General features: G+C 46.6%; 1 protein-coding gene across 1 annotated transcript; it reads left to right on the plus strand.

Moving 5' to 3' along the window:
• Positions 1 to 2,335: 2,335 nt before the first annotated feature.
• Positions 2,336 to 23,180, plus strand: LOC127577077 (receptor-interacting serine/threonine-protein kinase 2-like). Its single transcript, XM_052027936.1, has 11 exons — positions 2,336 to 2,581; positions 10,372 to 10,684; positions 12,073 to 12,221; positions 12,874 to 12,923; positions 13,962 to 14,120; positions 15,773 to 15,849; positions 17,933 to 18,005; positions 19,360 to 19,401; positions 20,628 to 20,666; positions 21,327 to 21,365; positions 21,961 to 23,180. Exons 1-11 carry the CDS (start codon positions 2,352 to 2,354, stop codon positions 22,221 to 22,223), a joined length of 1,434 nt encoding a protein of 477 aa, XP_051883896.1. The 5' UTR covers positions 2,336 to 2,351; the 3' UTR covers positions 22,224 to 23,180.
• Positions 23,181 to 23,854: the final 674 nt, after the last annotated feature.

Genomic DNA, 23,854 nt, shown 5'->3' on the forward strand with positions numbered 1-23,854 from the left:
AATGGGCCTGTAGCTGCTGGAATAATCACTTGTCCCTTTCTCTGGGAGAAACATTTGCAGTTCTGACACCACCCTTGGTCTGCAATATCCCACCTCATCAGTGTAATTTCATGAGTTCCTCGATATTGCTACCTAGTGAACCAATTAACAAGTTTGGGGCTTCAAATCAAACATCTGTTGAAGGTGAACAATGTTCAGCTAACTGCAGAGGCTGATAGAGCAACATATTGTAATCAAAGTTATACCACATGATATCCAATCTCCTATAATACCACAGCCAGGAAGTGAAAATTTCTAGTAACACAGATACCAGAAATCTGGGGGGGAAACGAGGATTACTGGAAACAGACAGCAAGTTGGGAAATGATGTTTCATGTTGGGGGGGGGTGGAAAACTCTATCAGAACTGGCAAGAAGAAAACCAGTCTAAGTTGCAGAGAGAATGAAGGGCTGGCTGTGACAATGGGAATATCTGTAATAGGGATAGGCCAATGTCACCATGGTAATAGTGTTGTTGAAACTTCAATGAGGGAAGTGAGTTTTCTTTCATAGTTTGGATAAAAGATCTCGGACCTGAAACATTAAATCTAATTCTCTCTCCACAGACACTTGGTTTTGATTTCAGTTTTCATCATCTGTGTTTTACTTAAATTTTCAAACAATGGGACAGGTTTAAAAACTCTGAAATGTAGGTCCGGTCTGAGCTGCAGGAAATTCCCCGCGGATCAGGCCTCATCAGTGGAAAGAGGAAAGAAAATAGAATTAGTCTACTGCAGAACCAGCCAGTTCTGATACAGAGAAAGTGAATTACCTGGAGTCATAAAATTCAACATTGTGTCTGGAAGGCTGCAGTGTGCCTAGTCAGAAGATGAAGTGCTGTTTCTCAGACTAATGTGTTTGGTTTCTCCACTGTGGTGTTGACTGCACCAGCTTTGGGGAAGTGATACCAGATTTTGAGAGCTCATGTAGACTTGAGGGGCTGAAAGTTAGTGCAGACACAGACAGCACAGTGGCTCAGATAGTAGAGCCACTGCTTCGCAGTTCCAGACACCTGGTTTCAATCCTGTCCTCTGGTGCTGTGTGGAGTGTGCATGTTCTCTCTGTGACTGTGGGTTTCCTCTGGGTGCTCTGGAACCAAATCAGGTTTTTTATCACTGACTTATTTTGTAAAATTTGTTGTTTAGCAGCAGCAGCGGTACAGTGCAAAAACACAAAATTACTATAAATTACAAAATAAAATAATGAAGTAGTGTTCATGGACTGTTCAGAAATATGATGGCAGAGGGGAAGAAGCTGTTCCTGAATCATTGAGTGTGGTCTTCAGGCTCCTGTACCTCCTTCCCAATGGTGGTAATGTGAAGAGGGCATGTCCTGGATGGGGAAGGTCCTCACTGATAGGCGCTGCCTTCTTGAGGCACCGCCTCTTGAAGATGTCCTTGGTGGTGGGGAGGGTTGTGCCCGTGATGGAGCTGGCTGAGTCTACAACCCCCTGCAGCCTCTTGTGGTCCTGCACATTGGAGCCTCTGTACCAGGCGGTGATGCAACCAGTCAGAATACTCTCCACTGTACATCTGTAGAAATTTGCAAGAGTCTCTGGTGACATACCAAATCTCCTCAAACCCCTAATGAAGTAGAGCCACTGGCATACCTTTTTTGTGATTGCATCAATGTGTTGGGCCCAGGATAGATCCTCAGAGATGTTGTCACCCAGGAACTTGAAGCTGCTCACCCTTTCTACCTCTGACCCCTCAGTGGGGACTGGTGTGTGTTTCCTCCCACATTACAATGATGTGTGTGTAGGTAGGTTAATTGGTCACTGTACATTGTTTCTAATGTGTTGGTGAGAGGTGGAATCCAGGATGAGTTGATTGCGGGACGGGAGGAAATGGATGCATAGAATGATCAGGTGGTTGATAGAAGGGCATTTCCCTGTTGTGTATCTCTATGAATTGCCATCTGTTGGACCAATTAATGATTAACAATCATTTAAGTCACACAATGTTTCTGTGAAAGTGCCGGTTGAGACTACCGCAGAATAATTTCTTATTCTCCGCGAAGCCGACCGAGCCGCGGGTCTGTGGGCTGTGTGTGTGTGTGTGTGTGTGGGGGGGGGGGGGGGGTAACTGGAGCACCCAGAGGAAACCCGAGCGATTATAGGGAGACTGCAAAGTCCACACACACAGCACCGGAGGTCGAGCACCGAACACAAACTTCAACCCGTCCTTATCTCGACAAGCAACCTCTATAACTACCCAGAGCGATTGCCTGCATGTGTTTCCGCTGGGGGCGGGATTTTGCGGAAAGATTTGCGGGAGGGGCTCGGCGAGTGCCGGCAGTGGAGCCGGGTGGAGAATGGAGAGCGACTGCGGGCAGAAGCGGTGCCCGGGAGCCGCAGCTCACGGCCCGGACAGGTCCTCCGACCGGCCCAGCCGCCCCTCGGCTTCTCAATTCACTGACATCCGTCCTCAGGACTTGCAGGAGGCAACGAAGGTGGGATCCGGAGGCTTCGGCGAGGTTTACAGAGCGCTACACCGGGTGTGGAGGATTCCCGTGGCTGTGAAGTACATGAGGGTGAATGGAAGGTAATCGGGGAGCGGGCTGGGGATCACTGGGGCATGTGGCCCATGCAGCCCCGGCTGCAACGGTGACCGGGCGTCTTGTGCGCTCCCTCCACTGTGAGCCGAGGGCAGCGCCGCTTTAGTCCAATCGAAGTGCAATCTTGCATCCTGAATTATCAAAGCAGGGCGATTGCTTGCTCCTCTTGTGTCTCCAGCTCGTGTTTCTCTCCCCACTTGCGGGACAGAGTAACTTTTCTTTGAATTTCTTGGTTAGACTGGTGGCTGTGAGCACGCCGTGCCCTGTACTTCACTAGGTTTTGTGAAGTACACAAAATCTCTATGGGCGTTGTTGAGTCCTTCCAGCACTCTCGGTTCTACTTCGGATTCCTAGCATCCGCGGTTTTTATTTTAGTTTCACTTCCCGTCCTTAGTGTGTCAAAAGTAATAGATTAAAACGGCAGGGCACCTGGGAACTGAGGGAACACTTCGACAGCCTGCAGTCTATATGCATTGTCAATGGGGCTGGTTGAACAGCACTGATCACAGCACAGGAACAGGCCCTTCGGCCCACTATGGTCGGCTGGCCGTCAAGTACCCATCTATTTACCAGCATTTATCCAAAGTCTTCTATGCCTCGATGATTCAAGTGCTTGTTTAGACGGGGTATGATTTAGTGGCCATTACGGAAACGTGGTTGCAGGGTGGAGACGAGTGGGAATTAAATATCCAAGGGTATCAGGTAATACGGAAGGATAGGCAGGAAGGTAAGGGAGGTGGGGTAGCGCTCTTAATTAAGAAGGAGATCAGGGCGATAATGAGAGAGGATATAAACTCCAAGGAGCAGAATGCTGAGTCCATCTGGGGAGATATTAGGAATAGTAAAGGGGAAAAGTCACTGGTGGGAGTTGTCTATAGGCCACTGAATAACATTACAGTGGCACAGGCAATAAACCAAGAAATGTTTGATGCATGTAAGAGGAGAACAGCAGTTGTCATGGGGGACTTTAACTTCCACATAGGTTGGGTGAATCAAGTTGGTCGAGGCAGTCTTCAGGAGGACTTCACAGAATGCAGCTGCGATAGCTTTCTTGAACAGCATGTTAGTAAACCTATGAGGGAAAATGCTATCTTAGATCTGGTCCTGTGCAACAAGACGGGTAAAATTAACAATCTTGTAGTTAGGGATCCTCTTGGAAAGGGTGATCATAGTATGATTGAATATCTCATACTAATGGAGGGTACAATAGTTCGATCTAAACCCAGTGTATTACGCCTAAACGAGGGGAGACTACAACGGGATGAGGGAGGAGTTGGCTAGCGTAGACTGGAAACATGGTGGGACAGTTGAGGAAGAGTGGAAGACTTTCAAAGAGATTTTTCACGATGCTCAACAAAAGTATATTCCAGTTAAAAGCAAGGACAGTAAGGGTGGGGAGAGTCAGCCTTGGATAACTAAGGAAGTAAAAGGCAGCATCAAGCTAAATGCTCATGCGTACAAAGTTGCTGAGAATAGTGGGAAACTGGAAGATTGGGAAAACTTTAAAAATCAACGAAGAACCACTAAGCAAGCAATAAGGAAAGGGAAGATAGATTATGAAAGTAAACTTGCACAAGATATAAAAACAGATAGTAAAAAGTTTTATAATTATATAAAGCAGAAAAGGGTGGCTAAAGTGAATGTGGGTCCCTTGGAAGATGAGAAGGGGGAATTAATATTGGGTAATGTGGAAATAGCCAAGACCTTGAATGACTATTTTGTGTCAGTCTTCATGTTGGAGGACGCATCTAATGTGCCAAAGAGAGATGTTATGGATGTGATTGGAGGCGAGGAGCTCAATACAATCACTGTCACTAAAGAGGTAGTGAATGGCAAACTAGTGGGCCTAAAGGTAGACAAGTCCCCTGGTCCTGATGGGATGCATCCCAGGGTACTGAAAGAAATGGCAGAAGTTATAGTAGAGGCATTTACGATAATTTACCAAAATTCTCTGGACTCTGGGCAGGTCCCGGCCAATTGGAAGACAGCGAATCTCACATCACTGTTTAAAAAAGGATGTAGGCAAAAGGCAGGTAACTATAGGCCAGTTAGCTTAACGTCGGGAAATGCTTGAAGCTATCATTAAGGAAGAAATAGTGAGATATCTGGATAAAAGTGGTTCCATCAGGCAGACACAGCATGGATTCAGGAAGGGAAGGTCCTGTTTGACAAACTTACTGGAGTTCTTTGAGGATATAATGAGCGCAGTGGATAGAGGGGAACAGGTGGATGTTGTGTGCTTGGATTTCCAGAAGGCATTTGAGAAGGTGCTGCATAAAAGACTTGTCCATAGGATAAGGATGCATGGAGTTGGGGGTAAGGTATTAGCATGGATAGAGGATTAGTTAACCAATAGAAGGCAGAAAGTTGGGATAAATAGGTGTTTCTCTGGTTGGCAATTAGTGGTGAGTGGGGTGCTGCAGGGGTTCGTGCTGGGCCTGCAATTGTTCATGATTTACATTAACAATTTGGAAAGGGGGAGCAAGTGTAGTGTATCTAAGTTTGCTGTTGACACTAAATTGAGTGGAAAAGCAAATTGTGCAGAGGATGCGGAGAGTCTGCAGAGAGATAGATAGAACATAGAAAAACTACAGCACGATTCAGGCCCTTTGGCCCACAAAGCTGCGCTGAACATGTCCCTACCCTAGAAATTACTAGGCTTACCCATAGCCCTCTACTTTTCTCAGCTCCATGTACCTATCTAACAGTCTCTTGAAAGACCCTATCGTATCCGCCTCCACCACCGTTGCCGGCAGCCCATTCCAAGCACTCACCACTCTCTGAGTAAAAAACTTACCCCTGACATCTCCTCTATATCTGCTCCCCAGCACCTTAAACCTATGTCCTCTTGTGAGAAGCCTCTGGCTATCTACCCAATCGATACCTCTCATCATCTTATACACCTCAAATCAGGTTCCCCCTCATCCTCTGTCTCTCCAAGGAGAAAAGGCCGAGTTCCCTCAACCTGCTTTCATAAGGCATGCTCTGCATTCCAGGCAGCATCCTTGTAAATCTCCTCTGCACTCTCTCTATGGCTTCCACATCTTTCCTGTAGTAAGGCGACCAGAACTGAGCACAATACTCCAAGTGGGGTCTGATCAGGGACCCATATAGCTGCAACGATACCTCATGATTCCACGATTGATGAAGGACAATACACCATATGCCTTCTTAACCACAGAGTCAACCTGCACAGCCACTTTGAGCATCCTATGGACTCGGACCCCAAGATCCCTCTTATCTTCCACACTGCCAAGAGTCCTACCATTAATACTATATTCCGCCAACATATTTGACCTACCAAAATGAACCACTTCACACTTATCTGGGTTGAACTGCATCTGCCACTTCTCAGCCCAACTCTGCATCCTATCTATGTCCCTCTGTAACTTCTGACAGCCCTCCAAACCATCCACAACACCCCCAACATTCGTGTCATCCGCAAACTTACTAACCCACCCCTTCACTTCCTCATCCAGGTTGTTTATAAAAATCACAAAGAGTAAGGGTCCCAGTACAGATCCCTGAGGTACACCACTGGTCACCGACCTCCACTCAGAATACGACCCTTCAACAACCACTCTTTGCCTTCTGTGGGCCAGCCAGTTCTGGATCCACACTGCAATGTCCCGTTGGATCCCATGTCTCCTCACCTTCTCCATAAGCCTCGCATGGGGTACCTTATCAAACGCCTTGCTGAAATCCATATACACTACATCTACTACTCTCCCTTCATCAATGTGCTTAGTCACATACTCAAAAAATTTAATCAGGCTTGTAAGACAGGACCTGCCCTTGACAAAGCCATGCTGAGTATTCCTAATCATATTATACCTCTCCAAATGTTCATAAATCCTGCATCTCAGGATCTTCTCCATCAGCTTACCAACTACTGAGGTAAGACTCACCGGTCTATAATTCCCTGGACTATCCCTACTCCCCTTCTTGAATATGGGAACAACATCCGCAACCCTCCAATCTTCCGGAACCTCTCCCGTCTCCATCGATGATGTAAAGATCATCGTCAGAGGCTCCGCAATCTCCTTCCTTGCCTCCCACAGCAACCTGGGATACATCTCATCCAGTCCTGGCGACTTATCTAACTTGATGCTTCCCAAAAGCTTCAGCACCACCTCTTTTCTAATATCTACATGCTCGAGCATTTCAGGCCCCTGCAAGTCCCCACGACAATCTCCTAGATCTTTTTCCGTGGTGAATACTGATGTAAAGTATTCATTTAGTACCTCCGCTATTTCTTCTGGATCCATTCACATTTTTCCACTGCTGCACTTGATAGGCCCTATCCTTTCGCATCTCATCCTCTTACACTTCAAGTACTTGTAGAACGCCTTGGGGTTTTCTTTAATCCTGCCCGCCAAGGCCTTCTCATGTCCCCTTCTGGCTCTCCTAATCTCTTCCTTAAGTTCCTTCCTTTTAGCCTTGTAGTCCTCCAGATCTCTAACATTACCGAGCTCTCTGTACCTTTTGTGTGCTTTTCTTTCCCTTTTGACTAGATTTATTATAGCCTTCGTACACCACGGTTCCTGTATCCTCTTGTGACTCCCCTGTCTCATCGGAACATGTCTATGCAGAGCGCAACACAAATACCCCCTGAATATTTGCCACATATCTTCCGTACTTTTCCCAGAGAACATCTGTTCCCAATTTAATCTTCCAATTTCCTGCCTGAGAGCCTCAAAATTCCCTTTAATCCAAGTAAACACCTTCCTAGCCTGTCTGTTCCTATCTCTCTCCAGTGCTCACGTTAAGGAGATAGAATTATGATCACTATCACCAAAGTGTTTACCCACTGAGAGATCTGACACCTGACCAGGTTCATTTCCCAATATCAAATCGAGCACAGCCTCTCCTCTTGTAGGTCTATTTACATACTGTGTCAAGAACCCTTCCTGAACACACCTAACAAAGTCCACCCCATCTAAACCCCTCACTGTCTGGAGATTCCAATCAATGTTCGGGAAATTAAAATCCCCCATCACAACAACTCTGTTATTCTCACACCTTTCTAGGATCTGCTTCCCTATCTGCTCCTCAATAACCCTGTCACTATTGGGCGGCCTATAAAAAAAACACCCAGCACAGTTATCGACCCCTTCCTATTCCTAATCTCCACCCACAGAGACTCCGTAGACAACCCTTCCACAACGTCCACCTTTTCCGCAGCCGTGACACTATCTCTGATCAACAGTGCCACTCCCCCACCTCTCTTGCCTCCCTCCTTGTCCTTCCTGAAACATCTAAAACCCGGCACTTGAAGCAACCATTCCAGCCCCGGAGCCATCCAAGTCTCTGTAATGGCCACCACATCATAGCTCCAAGTATCGATCCAAGCTCTAAGCTCATCTAAGGTTAAGTGAGTGGACAAGGGTCTGGTGGATGGAACACAATGTTGGTAAATGCGAGGTCATCCACTTTGGAAGAAAAAATAGAAGATCAGATTATTATTTAAATGGTGAAAGATTGCAGCATGCTGTTGTGCAGAGGGATTTGGAAGTGCTTGTGCGTGAATCACAAAAGGTTGGTTTGCAGGTGCGACAGGTTATCAAGAAGGCAAATGGAATGTTGGCCCTTCATTGTTGGAGGGATTCAATTTAAGAGCAGGGAGGTTATGCTGCAACTGTACAGGGTACTAGTGAGGCTGCACCTGGAGTACTGCGTGCAGTTCTGGTCTCCTTACGTGAGGAAAGATATACTGGCTTTGGAGGTGGTACAGAGGAGGTTCACCAGGTTGATTCTGGAGATGAGGGGTTTAGCCTACGAGGAGAGATTGAGTCGCCTGGGACTATACTCGCTGGCATTCAGAAGAATGAGATTTCCAGAAGGCATTTGAGAAGGTGCTGCATAAATACATAAATATATAAAATTATGAAAGGGATAGATAAGATAGAGGCAGGAGAGTTGTTTCCACTGGTAGGTGAGACTAGAATTAGGGGACACAACCTCAAGATTCAGGGAGTAAATTTGGGATGGAGATGAGGAGAAACTGCCTTTCCCAGAGAGTAGTGAATCTGTGGAATTCTCTGCCCAGGGAAGCAGTAGAAGCAACCTCATTAAGTATATTTAAGACACAGTTAGATAGATTTTGCATAATAGGGGAATGAAGGGTTATGGGGAAAAGGCAGGTAGGTGGATCTGAGTCCACGGCCAGATCAGCCATGATCTTATTGGATGGTGGAGCAGGCTCGACGGGCCAGATGGCTGACTCCTGCTCCTATTTCTTATGTGCTTATGACACTTAGACGTGAGAGTAACTGCCTCCTCCAATGTGTACGCAGCACAGATTTCAACCATCCACTGGGTAAAAAAAAAATTGTTCCTCAAATTCCCTCTAAATCTCCGACCCCATACTTTAAACTTATGCCCACTAGTTATAGCCACATTCACTCAGTGTCTTGCTCCCTACCCTGCTCACGGCTACATAATTTTCTATCTTGAAGAAGCAATATTTTTGTTATGATCCAGTTTGTAAATTAAATTGATCTGTAATCTTTTTCATTTAAAGAAAGAAAGCAAGTGTTAATCTCTTTCATGCTGTAATCCAGCAGTGCGGTCTGAGCCGGGCCTTTCCGGTTAGAATATGTCAGCTCAGGTTTATGGTTAGCAGTGGGGGAGTGAACCTGTGACGTGCAACTTGGACGCCACCTTTCTCCCTGTCAGAGACTGTCAGCTCTTGGGGATCACCAGCACTCAGCAACAGTGACGTCTCCAAGTAGGCGGAGCAGCCAAGATCGAAGAAAAATTCACATAGGCAGCACATCAGACAATAAACGCAACTTAACTAACTTTTGAAACATTTTGTTGAGATTGAACTAAAAATTGGAACAGGCACATGAGATTAAGGTAGAAAGTGTAATATATATTTAAAAAGGAAATAAAAACTAATTTTTATTATTTTAAAATCCATGACATTTTGAAATGACAATGCACACATGTTAAATTTGGTTTTTAAGGACAGAACGTTAGTTATGCAATTGTTATTGAATAGTCCTGCAATAAACATTCACTTGCACTTCAGGTAGAATTTTGTTTTAAACAGCAAAAATAGTTTGCAAATTCTTGAAATGTTCACTGATATCTAAAGGCAGCATTCCTGCAAAGGGACAAGGAGACCATTTGGCCTAGCAAACCCATACTGGCCGTTGGAGCAATCTCATTGATCCCATTCCCCCAACTTATCTTTGTGAAACTTATCCTCCCTCCCATGTCTATCAACTCCATCGTGACTCTCCCACCATCCATCTACATCAGGGGTAACTTAAACTGGCCAATTACCCCATCAGCCAGCATATGTTTGGGATATTGGAGGAAACCAGAGCACCTGGGGGAAACCCATGTGGTCGTGACTCCACACAGACAGCACTGAGATCAAACCTGAATTACCAGCGTTGTGAAGTAGCAGCACTATCTGCTTAAATGTTCTCCAGATGTTGCAGTCAGATTTCCACTATTATAGCTGTGACTTTTATAGATTCACCACTGACATACACCACAAATTCTGGCTCAATATCAACTTGGATACAGAAAGATAAGAGAGAGAGTGTGAAGGAATGAAGTACCAGGTGCAGAGAGGTAATGGAGATGGGAAAATTGTCAAAAGGCAATTAATGAGACTTTTCACATATAATTGCAAATTTTCAGTGCCAGATTGATTGTCTGGTGGTAGTTATGACTTGGGATATTGTCAACAACAGTACTTGTTAAAGATATGACGGTGATTAATTGTGTCAGTGTGACATCTCCCTGTGTACCATTACAGTAACAACCACGAACTGCTGGAAGAAGCAAGGAAGATGCACAAGGCACAGTTTGAGTACATTCTCCGATTGTATGGAATTACAAAATGTGACTTGGAGCCTGGAATCAAATCACTGGGACTGGTAACTGAGTTCATGGAGAATGGATCGTTGGAAGATCTCCTTCACTGCTATAACGTCCCTTTGCCTCTTCGCCTGCGGTTTGTGTATGAGATTGCTTTGGGAATGAACTTCCTACATAACCTTAACCCAGCCCTCTATCACCATGACTTAAAGCCTGCTAACATTCTACTCAATAAGGACTATCGCATTAAGGTATATTAAAATGTATGAGCTATTCTTAAAAACCATTGATGTTACCAGAACCTTACCATCACAGTGGTGTAGTGCTCTCAGCTGAAGTCTCACAGGAGATGTTGACTTGGGAAGGGCAGGAGCTGTTTGGGAAGTGTTGAGTTCCCTCCAGATCCAACGCCAGCAATATAAAGGAACCAAAATTGCAAGTGGCTGAAATCTAAGAACCTGTCAATTAGCATCTGTTAGACCTGTTAACATTTTGGATGTGTAATCTCCATCACAATCTGCCGTGCAAATCCAGGTGGAGGCAGCAAGGTGCACAACATGTGTCGGGGAGAAGGGGAAATATTTCAGCACCGTCACTATACTATATTAACCCTAATTCTCTACAAATAAATAAGTACATATCCCAAAGATAAACCCCACACGCTGAACCCCTAACACACCCATATCTAATCCTAAACTTAATTCTTAATTGCCTGGTATTGCTAATTTCTAAAACTACAAATCCTGAAACATAATTCTTAAAATAAAACCTGACCCCCATCCCAAGCCCCTGTCCCTAATTGCTAACCTTTTCCCTCACAACTATATATATATATATACTCTTTTGGGAACTGGAATATTAATCTTGAACTTTCCAACATATCCCCATCTGGGGGTGTATTAGAGTTGGACAAAAAGTGGTGGTGAGCCAACTCACAGCAGTGACGACCAGTGGAACTAAGATTACCAGGACATGAGAAAACAAGCAGAAGGGGTAGTCATCTTGTTGCTGGCAAATTTAAAACCTAATGGTTGAGCGGCCACTGAGGAACAAACCCACAAACGGAAACCTAAAATCAAAACAGAAAATGCTGGAAATACTCAGCAGGTCAGGCAGCATCTGTGGAAAGAGAAACAGTCAATGTTTCAGGTCGAAGACCTGTTTTGTTCTCCCCAGATGCTGCCTGATCTGCTGAGTATTTCCAGCATTTTCTGTTTCTATTGCTGATTTCCAGCATTTGCAGCTTTCTTATTTTCTTAAACAGAAACCTACAGTTGATTACAGTTTCATAGTCGACCCAGGAGACTTCACATGTTGGAATCTGGAGCAACGACCAATCAGCTGGAGGAACTGAGTGGGTTGAGCCAGCATCTGTGGGAGGAAAGGAATTGTCAATGTTTCAGCTCCTGATGCAGAGTTTTGATCCAAAACTTAAACAGTTCCTTTCCTCCCACAGATGATGCTTGACCTGCTGAGCTCCTCCAGCTGATCGTTCGTTGCCACGCTACGTAAACTGGCTCACTCTTATCTCAGTTTCCACCATGTCAGGACTCTGATGGCCTCTGCATTAAGAAACATCCCCACTCTTGAGTTTTCTTTTCCATTTCTTATGTCTTACACTCATCTTTTTCTTCCCCAGATCTGTGATTTTGGTCTGGCAAAGTGGAGGAAGTTGACAAGTCAGAACAGAAGTGACTCCAGCAAAAATCATGGTACACTTAGTTATATGCCACCTGAATGCTTTAAGGACATCAATGCCAGAAGGGACACAAAGTTTGATGTGTACAGGTGAGTGAGTGAAGTTTCTAAGTGGCAAAAATGATGGTTTTTCCAGTGTGCCTGGAGCCGGTTTTCAACACCTCTCCAGAACCTTCTTCGACTAATGATAGAAATGGAAACTTGCATTTCCAGTTACTCCTATATTTTATCTCCTCAAGAACCATCTGTTTCACTTTCAAAACTGTTATCAAAGGCCATCTCAAAAACTTCAAGCTTGACTGTTAGGATCAGTTGCATTGCTTAACCATAAGGCTATCAGCAATGTAACATTGCTGGAATGTGGTCACTGGGCATTGCTAGCCAGCTGTGACTCGCTCTCTGTGGCTCACATGGCCAAGGCTAATTTTACAAATTGATGTCACCAGCAGGGGGTCGAGACACGCAGGTCAAAGGGTCTGGAGGCTGCTGCTTGCCCTGTTCTGATCTGGGTAACTTCCAGGCTGGGCTGTTAGTGGGGATGAAGGAAAATAGCCCCAAGCCCTCAACAAATGGCTAGTCTTCTAACTGATTTAAAAGACTAGCCTTTTAGTCTGCAGGTTTTTTTATGCTGAGTGCTTAACCTTCAATCAGACCTTATGAGTTTATTGCCGTCATATTGTTTGTTCTCGAAACTGATGATAACAAGTAATGTTTTTGTCATTTTCTGTTTATAATCTCATAGCTATGGAATTGTTATCTGGGAGATAATGACTTGCCAGAAACCTTATAAAAGTAAGTACTGCTGCATCTGTGTTACATATCAACTAAAAGTAGAAAATTCTCGAAACACTCAGCAGGTCAGCAACCGTGGAAAGAGAAACAGAGTTAATGTTTCAGGTGGAGGACACTTCGGCAGAACTGTGCTTCAACTGCTTTATTTTTAAGCACAGCGTGGAGAAATTATGGTCCGAAGTAACTACAGTGTCCAGGCTTATTAAAATTCAACAGGGAATCATGTACTGAAGGATTTTATATTACTACATTTTTTCTATTTATATTATGATATTTTACGTTTTGACATTCCCTTGCTCTTTAGTGTTCTGTTTTAACCCGCAGAACTGGTCTTGGAGCTGATCATTGATGGGTCTTCCGCTGTTACTCTGGACAAGGGCCCATGTTGTGGTTTGGGTGCTTGATGTGATGTGATCTGACCAATCACTGTTGCTGAAGGCTTTGGATGCCAGCATGCAGCCATAGGGACATTTTAAACTTGCACCCACCTGCCAATGGATGTGATAGCTTGTGTGTGTGAGATTACACAGATTGATTTGGGGCAGAATAAAACATCAAGAGATATGTTAAACGGTAGAACTTCATAATCCAACATCCTGGAGACTTTAGTGGTGCCAGACTAGCAGATTTTCTAGACTATTGGATGTTATTCCATTAAATATCCCAGCACACTTTTGGTAGGAGAGTTAAAGGGAGCAGGAAATAGAACCTGGTGAGTTTCAGCTTGTATGTTTCATCTTGCCTGGTATTCCGGACTCTGACCCCTGCTCTGGCCCACGGTCCTAATCCCAGCCCTGGCTGCGCTCCCCCCTCACGCTCTGCCCCCCCCCCCCCCCCACGCTCTGCGCTCTCCCATCACACCTGGACTAATAAGTGAGTCAGCTGTTAAACCATTGGGATTTCCCGACCATTGGATATCAGATGCTTGGAGTGCTCCTGTGTTATTTAGTTTAAAGGTTTAAAAAAAAAGCTGCTTTGTCTTTAAGCTACTGGTCTCCCTATTTTCCACATTCAATGCAGTTATTTCCTCTTCCTCAGATGCTGTAAATTCCCAGCACTTGAAGCTGTGTGTGGGCAATGGAGGCAGACCCGACCTGAGGGACATCCCTGAGGATTTTCTGGAATCTTGTGTGACACTCATTAACCTGATGAAAAAGTGCTGGCATGAAAATCCTAATGATCGCCCACCCTTTTCAAGTATGTTCGGAATGGAATTAGTTTATTGTTGTCGCGTGTTCCGAGATACAGTGGGGCCTTAGTCTGTGAGCCATCCAGACTGATCGTTCCATGCATAGGTACATCACGGTAGCAAAAAGGAGAACAGAATGCAGAATATGGTGTTACAGTTGCAGAAAGTGCAGTGCAGGCAGACAAATAAAGTGCAAGGGCTATGCCAAGGTAGACACTGTGATGTGCTGGGGCAGTGATACTTGTCAGGAGGGATGTACATGACAACACTAGCCCTGACAACACTACCCCCCATAAACACCTTCCAACTCATCATTAGGGTCCAAGTCCATAGATCCCTCAATGTTGCTGCGCAGGTCGATAGGGTTGTTAAGAAGGCGTATGGCGTGTTGGCCTTCATTAGTCGGGGGACTGAGTTCAAGAGCCGCGAGGTAATGTTGCAGCTCTATAGAACTCTAGTTAGACCACATTTAGAATATTGTGTTCAGTTCTGGTCTCCTCACCATAGGAAGGATGTGGAAGCTTTAGAAAGGGTGCAGAGGAGATTTACCAGGATGTTGCCTGGATTGGAGAGCATGTCTTATGAAGATAGGTTGAGTGAGCTCGGACTTTTCTCTTTGGAGAGAAGGAGGATGAGAGGTGACTTGATGAAGGTGTACAAGATGATAAGAGGCATAGATCGAGTGGACAGCCAGAGACTTTTTCCCAGGGCAGAAATGGCTAACACGAGGGGGCATAATTTTAAGGTGACTGGAGGAAAGTACAGGGGGGATATCAGACGTAAATTTATTTTACACAGAGGGTGGTGGGTGCGTGGAACGGCTGCCAGCGGTGCTGGTAGAGGCAGATACATTAGGGACACTTAAGATAGGCACGTGGATGATAGAAAAATGGAGGGGCATGTGGGATGGAATGGTGAGGTTGATCTTAGAGTAGGATAAAATGTTGGCATAACATCATGGGCCGAAGGGCCTGCACTGTGCTGTAATGTTCTATGTTCTAACACCACCAGTAAAGCTTGATCCCATAAGTTACTGGAGCCATTGAGTCTTCTTGTTGGTTTGTGTTTGTAACAGACACTGATTCTCCAAACACACCTTCAGACAACAGAGACCAGCAGGGTGTAATAGTTATCAGGGCCGGGTGGGAACGGTCTGGGGGTGGTGACTGTGCAAGGGGCCGGGTGGGAGTGGTCTGGGGATGGTGACTGTCCGAGGGGCTGGCTGGGGGTGGTGACAGAGGGGACAGGATTGAATGGTCTGGGGATGGTGACTGTCTGAGGGGCTGGCTGGGAGTGGTCTGGAAGTGTTGACTGTCCGAGGGGCCGGGTGGGAGTGGTCTGGGGATGGTGACTGTCTGAGGGGCTGGCTGGGAGTGGTCTGGGGGTGGTGACAGAGGGGCCAGGGTGGGGGTGGTCTGGGGACGGTGACTGTCCGAGGGGCTGGCTGGGAGTGGTCTGGGGGTGGTGACAGAGGGGCCAGGGTGGGGGTGGTCTGGGGACGGTGACTGTCCGAGGGGCCGGGTGGGAGTGGTCTGGGGACGGTGACTGTCCGAGGAGCCGGGTGGGAGTTAGCCCAGAAACAATCAGGGATGTGGTTTCCATGGACGGATGGATATTGTGTCCCCATTGACTGTGTTCAATCCCTTCACTTCCATCACAGAGTGTGTTCATGACCTTGAACCGGAACAGAGGAGCAAGGAGGAGCTGCGACAGGCAGTTCAGACCCTGGCACAGCAGGTACAGCCTCCCAGAGGGCAGCATCGGCACACAGCCCACTTCCCTCTTGCTGACTCGATCCTGTCGACAAGTTGAATTGTTTTCTCTCCTTCCCGATACTTCCTCACGCAGCCTCACACCCCCCCCCCCCCCCCCACTGTCTGAGTAACTGCTCTTCAAACACTGAACTCCTGGCGCACCTGCCTCTACTTCATGCCAGCCAGGCAGTGAATAGAGTCACAGCCGTACAGCACAGAAACGGGCCCTTCGGTCCACCATGTCCATGCTAACCCTTTTGTCCATCTACACTAATCCTATTTGCCCGCATTAGATCCATATCCCCCGGGCCTTGCCAATCTGTGCCCATCTAAATGTCCCACCACCTGCACTGGCAGCGAGTTCCAGAAATCAGCCAGTGTGTGTGTGTGTGTGTGTGTGTGTGTGTGTGTAACAAAGAAATGCCCAAAGGAAAGCACGGTGGTGCAGCAAATAGAGCCGCCTCCTCTCAACCCCAGTCACCCATGCTCATTCCTGACCCCTGCTGCTGTCTGTGTGGAGTTTGCACGTTCTCCCAGTGACCGCATTGGTTTCCTTCAGATGCTCTGGTTTCTTCCCACATCCCAAAGACGTGCGGCTTGGTGGGTTAATTAGCTGCTGCAAATTGCCCCTGGTGTGTGATTGAGGGCTGGTGTCTGGGGGAGTTTGACTCACCACTGCCCATATACTGTCCTTTATTGTCAAGGCATTTCTCCAGCTTTTCCACATTGGCTGTTCTTCCAAACACTAGGTGACCTGAAATATTCGACTCCTAACCTTGGTAACCATCCCATCTTTGCAATAAACTATTGGTTCAAACCCACTTATTTCTGCCTGTGCCCTCAGCTTTACTGGGGATGGTTCATGCATTTTGACACCTTTATCTCTTTACCATTTTCCCTCGATTCAGCTTTGGTCACTGAGGCACTGCTACAATTAAACTCTTGTCCCTTCCTTCAACCTTTTATCAGCCTTTCATTACACAATCTTTGACTTTACTCTGTGGCCTTAACCCTTGTCCCACACCCCTAACTCGTCTTCCGATTTAAAACTACGTCTAACAGCCTGAATTAACCAATTTGTCAAGACACCGGTTGCACCCCAGTTTAAGTGGGATTTATCCCAATGGAATTCCTCATTCCCCATAAAGGTTCATGGGAACCGAAAAGCTACTGAATAGAAGGTAAACACCCTTGGCGTACACATTATTTGTAAGATACATTGGCAAGGCGAAACAAATGTTTTGGTTATACACAATTGATAATTTGCTGATTGTGTTTTATTTAAAATAAAATCAGAAATTGCTGGAAACATTCAGCAGGTCAGGCAGAATCCGTGGAGGGCTGAAAGAGAGGCTAAACAATTTGGGTCTGTATTCTCTGGAGTTTAGCAAAGTGAGGGGTGACCGTATTGAGACACATCAGGTCCTGAAGGGGCGCCGTGGAGTAGATGTTGCGAGGCTTTCACTGGTGTGAGAGTCTCAAAAAAATGGGTCATAGTTACAGGATAACGGGTAGCTCATTTAAAACAGGGGTTTGTCAAAATTTGTTTTTACAGAGGATGGTGAAACCTTCACAATTTTCTATCCCAGAGGGTTGTGGACACTGGATCATTAGAAGTATTTAAGGTGGAAATAGATAAATATCTGAAAGATCAGGGGATTGAGGGCTATGGGGAACTGGCACAGAAGAGGAGCTGAGGCCAGCATCGATCAGCTATGGTCAGATTGAATGGCAGGGCAGGCTTGAGGGGCCGAGTGGCCTACTCCTGCTCCTATTTTCTGTGACCTTGAAACGTTCTGACGAAGAGTCTTCAACCTGAGGTGCTAACTTGGTTTCTCTCTCCACAGACGCTGCCTGACTTGCTGAGTGTTTTCCAGCTTTCTCTGGTTTTATTTCAGAATTCCAGCATCTGCAGTTTTTTTGATCATCATCTGTGTTTCCGTCATTTACTTATTAAGAAAGCAGTGTCAGCTGTGATTTTTGCAGCTTGTAACCAATAGGAGGGGAAGGTGGTGAGCTGCTCTGGATTGCTTCATTACTTTGAGCCTGTTTTTGTTTCTGTGCAGGAGTCCACTCGTGTAGACAGACACAGGGAGATGAGCAATGGAGGTTATGTCAACAGCAGCAGTGAACTCTGTGGTAATTGTGATCCGGTGCTACTTTCCCAGACTCCGAAAGAAGAGCAAATTTCTTGTTCTGATTCGGTGCTTCTTGTCAATCTTTCCACCTGCCAGTGGTTCACGTTTGGTCTTAAAGTCCATGTTTTTATTATAGTTTTGATAGAATGCAGACCTGGGCTGAGAAGTGGCCGATGGAGTTCTGACATCAGAACCCCTCACTTTCTTATTATTGCACTAGCAGAGACCATTCAGCCCACCAGGTCTATACCAGCCCCAAGCAGAGCTCTCCCATCACTTCCTCTCCTCTATCTCCTTATTCTCCTGTGGCCCCACAACCCAACCTTTCTCAACTCCCCTTGGATTCTTTTGCCACTTACCTCCACTGGGAGCAATTTACGGTGGCCAATTAACCAGCCAGGAGATGAAAGGAAATTGGAACACCCAGGGGAAGCCCACACAGTCACAGCGAGAATGCAAACTCCACATGGACAGCATCTGAGATCAGGATGCACCTGTGACCTTGGAGGTGTGAGGAAGCAGCACTAACCGCTGCACCACTGTGTCTCCCTCTTCCTGGGATAGATTGTTACTTTTGCTGACCATTCACCAAAATGGAGCTGTGCATTGGCTCCCTGGGAGCAAACGATGTCCATTCGGAATGAACATATAACGACTTGCATCCAATGGCCCAATTGTGTGGAGTAGCAGCACTTCGACAGCAGGGCGAATGGCCTTGGACTGACATCATCCTGGATGGCTGAAGAATGTAGATAGTGTGGCAATAATGGCGTATTGAGGTAAAAGTAGTTGTGGTATTTCTCCGCCATTGGTTACCTGGAAAGGAGATAAGCTTACTGAATTGAGAGAAAAAGTACAGATGGGTAAACATCTGGATCATTCTCAGACTCATCAACCCTTGGTTTGCTCGTTAACCGTACCACAGGGACAAATTCTCCATCTGCAAGGTCATTCCCCAATAACAAAGAAACTCCTTCCACTGGTAAACTAGGTCAAAGATGGAGTGTTAATGAGGAAATGGAGACCTCTTATGTCCCTGCTAATGAGGAATGGGGTTATTCATCAGGTTGTAGTTCCTAAAGTTTATAGGAATGAGATTTTAAACCTGGCCCATAGTATGCCAGGTATATACTATTTTACCTGTACATTTTACCTGATCTACCGTTTTTAAAACATGGCGCAGTTCTTAGAGTCACCACTAGGTGACACTGCAGGCCATGGTTTGCTGTGGCCAGAGGTGACCAGACCTGCGTCTGAAGGTTCCTTGCACTCAGGGATACACCTCTCCTTCTGCACAGTGTAATCCTTATTGCATTATCCCCAGCTGGTTGATAACTGTGTTTTGTTTTGTTTAGAACCCGTTAAGGAGCAGAATGAAAACTTCTTCAACCTTGTCGGTGAGTCATCAAAGCAGTGATGCATTTAGTGGTGGGGGTTATCCCTGTGTTGGCTGGGCTGATCCTGCTGGGGCCAAGGTGCTAGGTGTCTGGACTATGCCTCTGTTTCTGATCTGCTTAAAGGTGTGAAGGAGATGGCAGTGGAGGTCCAAGTATTGTCCCACCATGGATCCTTGCCGCACTGGATCCTGGGGTGGCGGGCGCAGTTTAGTTCAGACCCTGGATCTCTCTGCTGGTGAGACCATTGAGACAACCTGAATCTGCTCGTTCTCCCGGCTACTTTCCTGGAAGGGCAGGAGTGACTGCAATGATTGGAGGTTTCCCAAGTAGGTTGTGTAAGGCACTGGGATAGGTGTTCACAGAGAGGTTGCTGGGCTGCAGACTGAGCCCTGTTTCAGGTGAGTTGGTGTTACTCACTTGCAGGGCCACAGCCTGACCCTTGACCTCTCTCAAAAGAAAAATCCAACTGATGAGCTGCTCTTTCTCGGTTTCACGAGAGCTGTTGAGTCTGTCAACAGGGGGGACTATGGAGAACTCTTCCGAGATTCAGCTGTGCTCAGAAATTCCCAACTGTTCTGTATCTGCGGCCTGACGACCGCAAGGGGTGATCCAAACCCACGGACCCAGTCCCAGAGCAGGCTGCGGTTAACAAGGCTGTGTTGTTGCACTGACCCCCTTCTCAATTCTTCCTCATTGCAATGCTTCTTCTCCTCCTCCAACAAGCTCCCCTCCGGACTGGAATTTTATCCAGAAGATGAACAGGAGACTTTTCAAACCTCATCACTTCCACTGGAGAAGTGAGACCACCCAAGTCTCAGTCATCAGTAGAGTACACAGCTTCTGGGACCCTCTGATTCTAATGGTTGTGTGGTCTGAAAGGGGTGCGGAGGTGGTGGGGAGGGTTTGGCAAGGACATCCAGTGGGAATTCCCAGAAGGGAACCAAACACTTGCAAGGTAAAGCCAGGTGGAAAGAACAAGGAGTGGGACTGACTGGAGACACGGAAGAGGTACGATGGGCCAAATAGCCTTATCTGCTTTGTATCAGCTCCCTATAACAAACTGCTAGGATGGATGGGCTGAAAGGCCTCCTGCTGTACCCCGACCATTCTGTGATGGTGGGATTCCCTCATCCATCTCAAGTCCTAAAGCCTCTGACGTCCTGATGGAATAAAATGAGATCTACTCCTTACCGGTTCTTCCCATGGTCTTCCCCATGTTCTTTCAGAGCCTGTTCAGGAATCCATCTGGATGGAATGCACGGCTGGTGAGTCTGTTGTGTTCTTTCTGTGCCAGTGTACGTCTGTGGGGGGTCTTCACTGGGCTGGGTTCCCACCCCTTGACATAGGTCAGAGGTGGCAGAAGGTATAAAAGGCCACCTACTGAGCTGTGTGTGGCTGTAGCTCCATTACTGTGGTTACTTCGGATCCACGTGTGGAATTGGCCGGATTGGTCAATAAGGACAGGAAAACATTGGCAGGTACCTGGGTCTGCCCAACAGAGAGGTCGACACCATCCGTCGTGATTACCAAGTGGACAGTTTGACTGAGAAAGTCTCGGGAGTCAGAAAATATAACACAGCTGAGGTGTGCAGAGCAGGAGGGGGAGCAGGGTGGGGGGAAAGAGGGGCTGTGGGAGAGCGGGGAAGGGAGGGAGGCGAGGGTGGGGAACAGTGATGAAGTAGGACGGGGGGGAGGTAAAAAGGAGCTGGGTGGGAGGAGGAAGAGCATGAAGGAGGGGTTGGAGTTGAGGGAGGGTCTGCGGGGGTGGAATGGAGGGATAGAAAGAGGAGAGGGTTGGGGGAGGGGTGGGGAAGGAGGGGGAGGGTGTGGTGGTTGGGGAGGAGGGGTTGAAGAGGTGATGGGGTACATTACAATCCAGGTGACGCCCCTTAAATAACTGTTCATGTATTTCCCTCTCTCCCTAGAAGTGTCGCAGGCTGCCAGCCAAGAGGAAGCTGTAAAGTGTGAGTAATTGCTGCATTTGGGGAGGTTAAAACCAATAGCAGCAGGAAGCCCCCACCCGTGAGCTGGGTAGAAGCAGTGGTGCTGAAGGCAATAGCTGCCCTGTCATTGGCTCAGTTCCTTGGGTCACCTTGACCCCTGAAAGTGATTGATCCCTCCTGACCTTGTCTGTTGCCTATCGAAGGGACATTCCCTCTCTCGCTTCAAGCACACTGATGCGCCTCATCAGCAAACCCGAGGTCATTCGACACCGTGACACCCAAGGCGACCCCCGCAGCATCTCACCAGAACAGGAAATTAGTGTAACAACATTGCTGGAAACACTCAGCAGACCAGGCAGTGTCTGTGGTGAGAGAAACAGAGCTAATGTCAGAGGCCAGAGACTCTTCACCAGAACAAGTCCAGCCAGGCCCTGGCATTAGAATTCACGGTTTGATTTTTAGAAGTACACAGATTATTGAAGAATGTGTTCTGATGGCTCTGCTACAGAGTATCACCCTGACCTAACCTGTTGAGCAAAGATGCAGAATATGAGATGCCTGGGTATTGGAATACTTTTGTTCCGGTTACATTTCTGGTCTCTCTGTCTGGTTGCAGCTCCTTTATCTGTGGTTACTGCAGAGGAATGCATGAAATTGGCTGAACTGGTCAATGTGAAGTGGAAAGCACTAGCCAGATACTTGGGTCTGACCAATGGGGAGATCGACACCATTGACTACGACTACAACACGGACGGCTCGGTGGAGAAAGCCTATCAGGTGCTTTGCAAGTGGAAACAGCAGCAGGGGCAGAAAGCCAATCGAGCATGGTTAGTGCAGAGCCTGAGCAGGATTGGGGCAGAGCACTTGTGGAAGGGGTGATGCTGAGTGCATTCATGGATCTCCTGGATGCCTTCATTTGTTCCCAAACTGCAGAACACCCTTTCTGTTCTTTGGTTAAAGATGTGTACTACTTTCAGAATGAGCTGTGAAGTTAATTGGTGTTGGAGATTCTGTAATTGGGAATAGAAGGTCAATCACCTGTTGGCTGTAAACTATTGTAAATTGATGTGCAAGACCAATGGTTGGGCTCAGTGGTCACCTGTACACACACCTCCCTGGGTCATGAGACTGTGGGTTCAGGCTGACACTTTATTGGACGTGCCAACTGTTTGTTGGATGAGAAATTAAACAGATCCCTTGTCCAGTCATTTATGTTATGAGTCAGGTTGCTATTTGGTGAATGTCCCTTCAAGGCACCTGGACAGTAGTGTAGTGTGTGTGGTGTTATCAAGACAGCAAGATTATAACAACGTGCTGACGGTTTCCCTCAGTGAGTCAGAGGGAGAGAGGGATAGACACTGACTGCTGGTCTCCATATCAATGGATGAAGAACAATAGTTGTGTCTGTCACTACAATCCATGTACCGATTTTTGGAGCAAACAAGTGGAGTCCACTTTGTCGTCAACCTGTAGTGGGAAACAGGTATTTGTGGGCGGCCACGTATCGAATGTCTTCGGGGTGGCAGATACTTTGGAACAAAGCAATGGAGATCATCAGTGATTGAGGTGTCATATGGGTTCCATCGTGGAACATGTGGATTCGTAAATTCTCTCTACATTTTCACTTCAGTCAACAGTGGTTTTGCAAAAGCCTTTGCTCGTGTTTCATCTGATGACTTGCTGAACTGAACTTTGAGAATTATTCCTAGACTTGGGGTTTGGGAATTTGCCACACACACACACTGAGTTTAGTTTTGGGGTTAATGTTTGATATCTAACATTTTTATTTTTCTTATCATTACAAGTAGTTATTAATAAAATAGTTTTTAACACTTGTACATGACTCGGTGTGTTTCTATTGTTGCTGGTACATAACAAAATTGGGGGCTCGGCCAGGATTTGAACCCTGGACCTCTCGCACCAGTCTTGAGTTCAACTTTGGACCACTCTCGTCAATCTTGGGATTGATCCAATTTCATTACGTAACATTTAGGAGAAGGCAATGAATTCCTGGGTACCAGTGACAAAAGGTGGGAGGTCACCTGACCAAAAGGCAGGATTGACCACGTTGCCTTGGCCAATATTCCTCCACCAGGCATCACCACCGGGCGTTCACTCCTGTGTCGTGGCACTTTGAAAGTAGCCTGTAAAACAGCACTCCTGCACTCAGCAGGCAGTCTGTTGCTTGGCATCTACTGAGTGCTGCATGGATGCCAGTCCTGCCTGACTTTGGGAAGGTTTACCTTAGCCCCAGCGTAACTCATTTCTCCTCTGCTGGAGGGTTTGAGCAGATACTACCAGGAGGTTGAGTCTTGGAGCTGGAGAGGAACATCAAAAAAAAACTACAGGCCAATCAGATGAACTCCAGTCTTTGCTCTCTTGTGGGTAGTTCCTGGGTGGCAGCAGAGATTGTACATCTGTGGATGCCCTATAGGAGCATTCAGGGCCACCAGGATGTGTCAGAGATACAGCAGTGAGTGGGCTCTTGAATAGGTCAATTAAATGAATGG

This window comes from Pristis pectinata, chromosome 13 (assembly GCF_009764475.1).
Source record: "Pristis pectinata isolate sPriPec2 chromosome 13, sPriPec2.1.pri, whole genome shotgun sequence".
In the NCBI taxonomy this organism is placed as follows: domain Eukaryota; kingdom Metazoa; phylum Chordata; class Chondrichthyes; order Rhinopristiformes; family Pristidae; genus Pristis; species Pristis pectinata.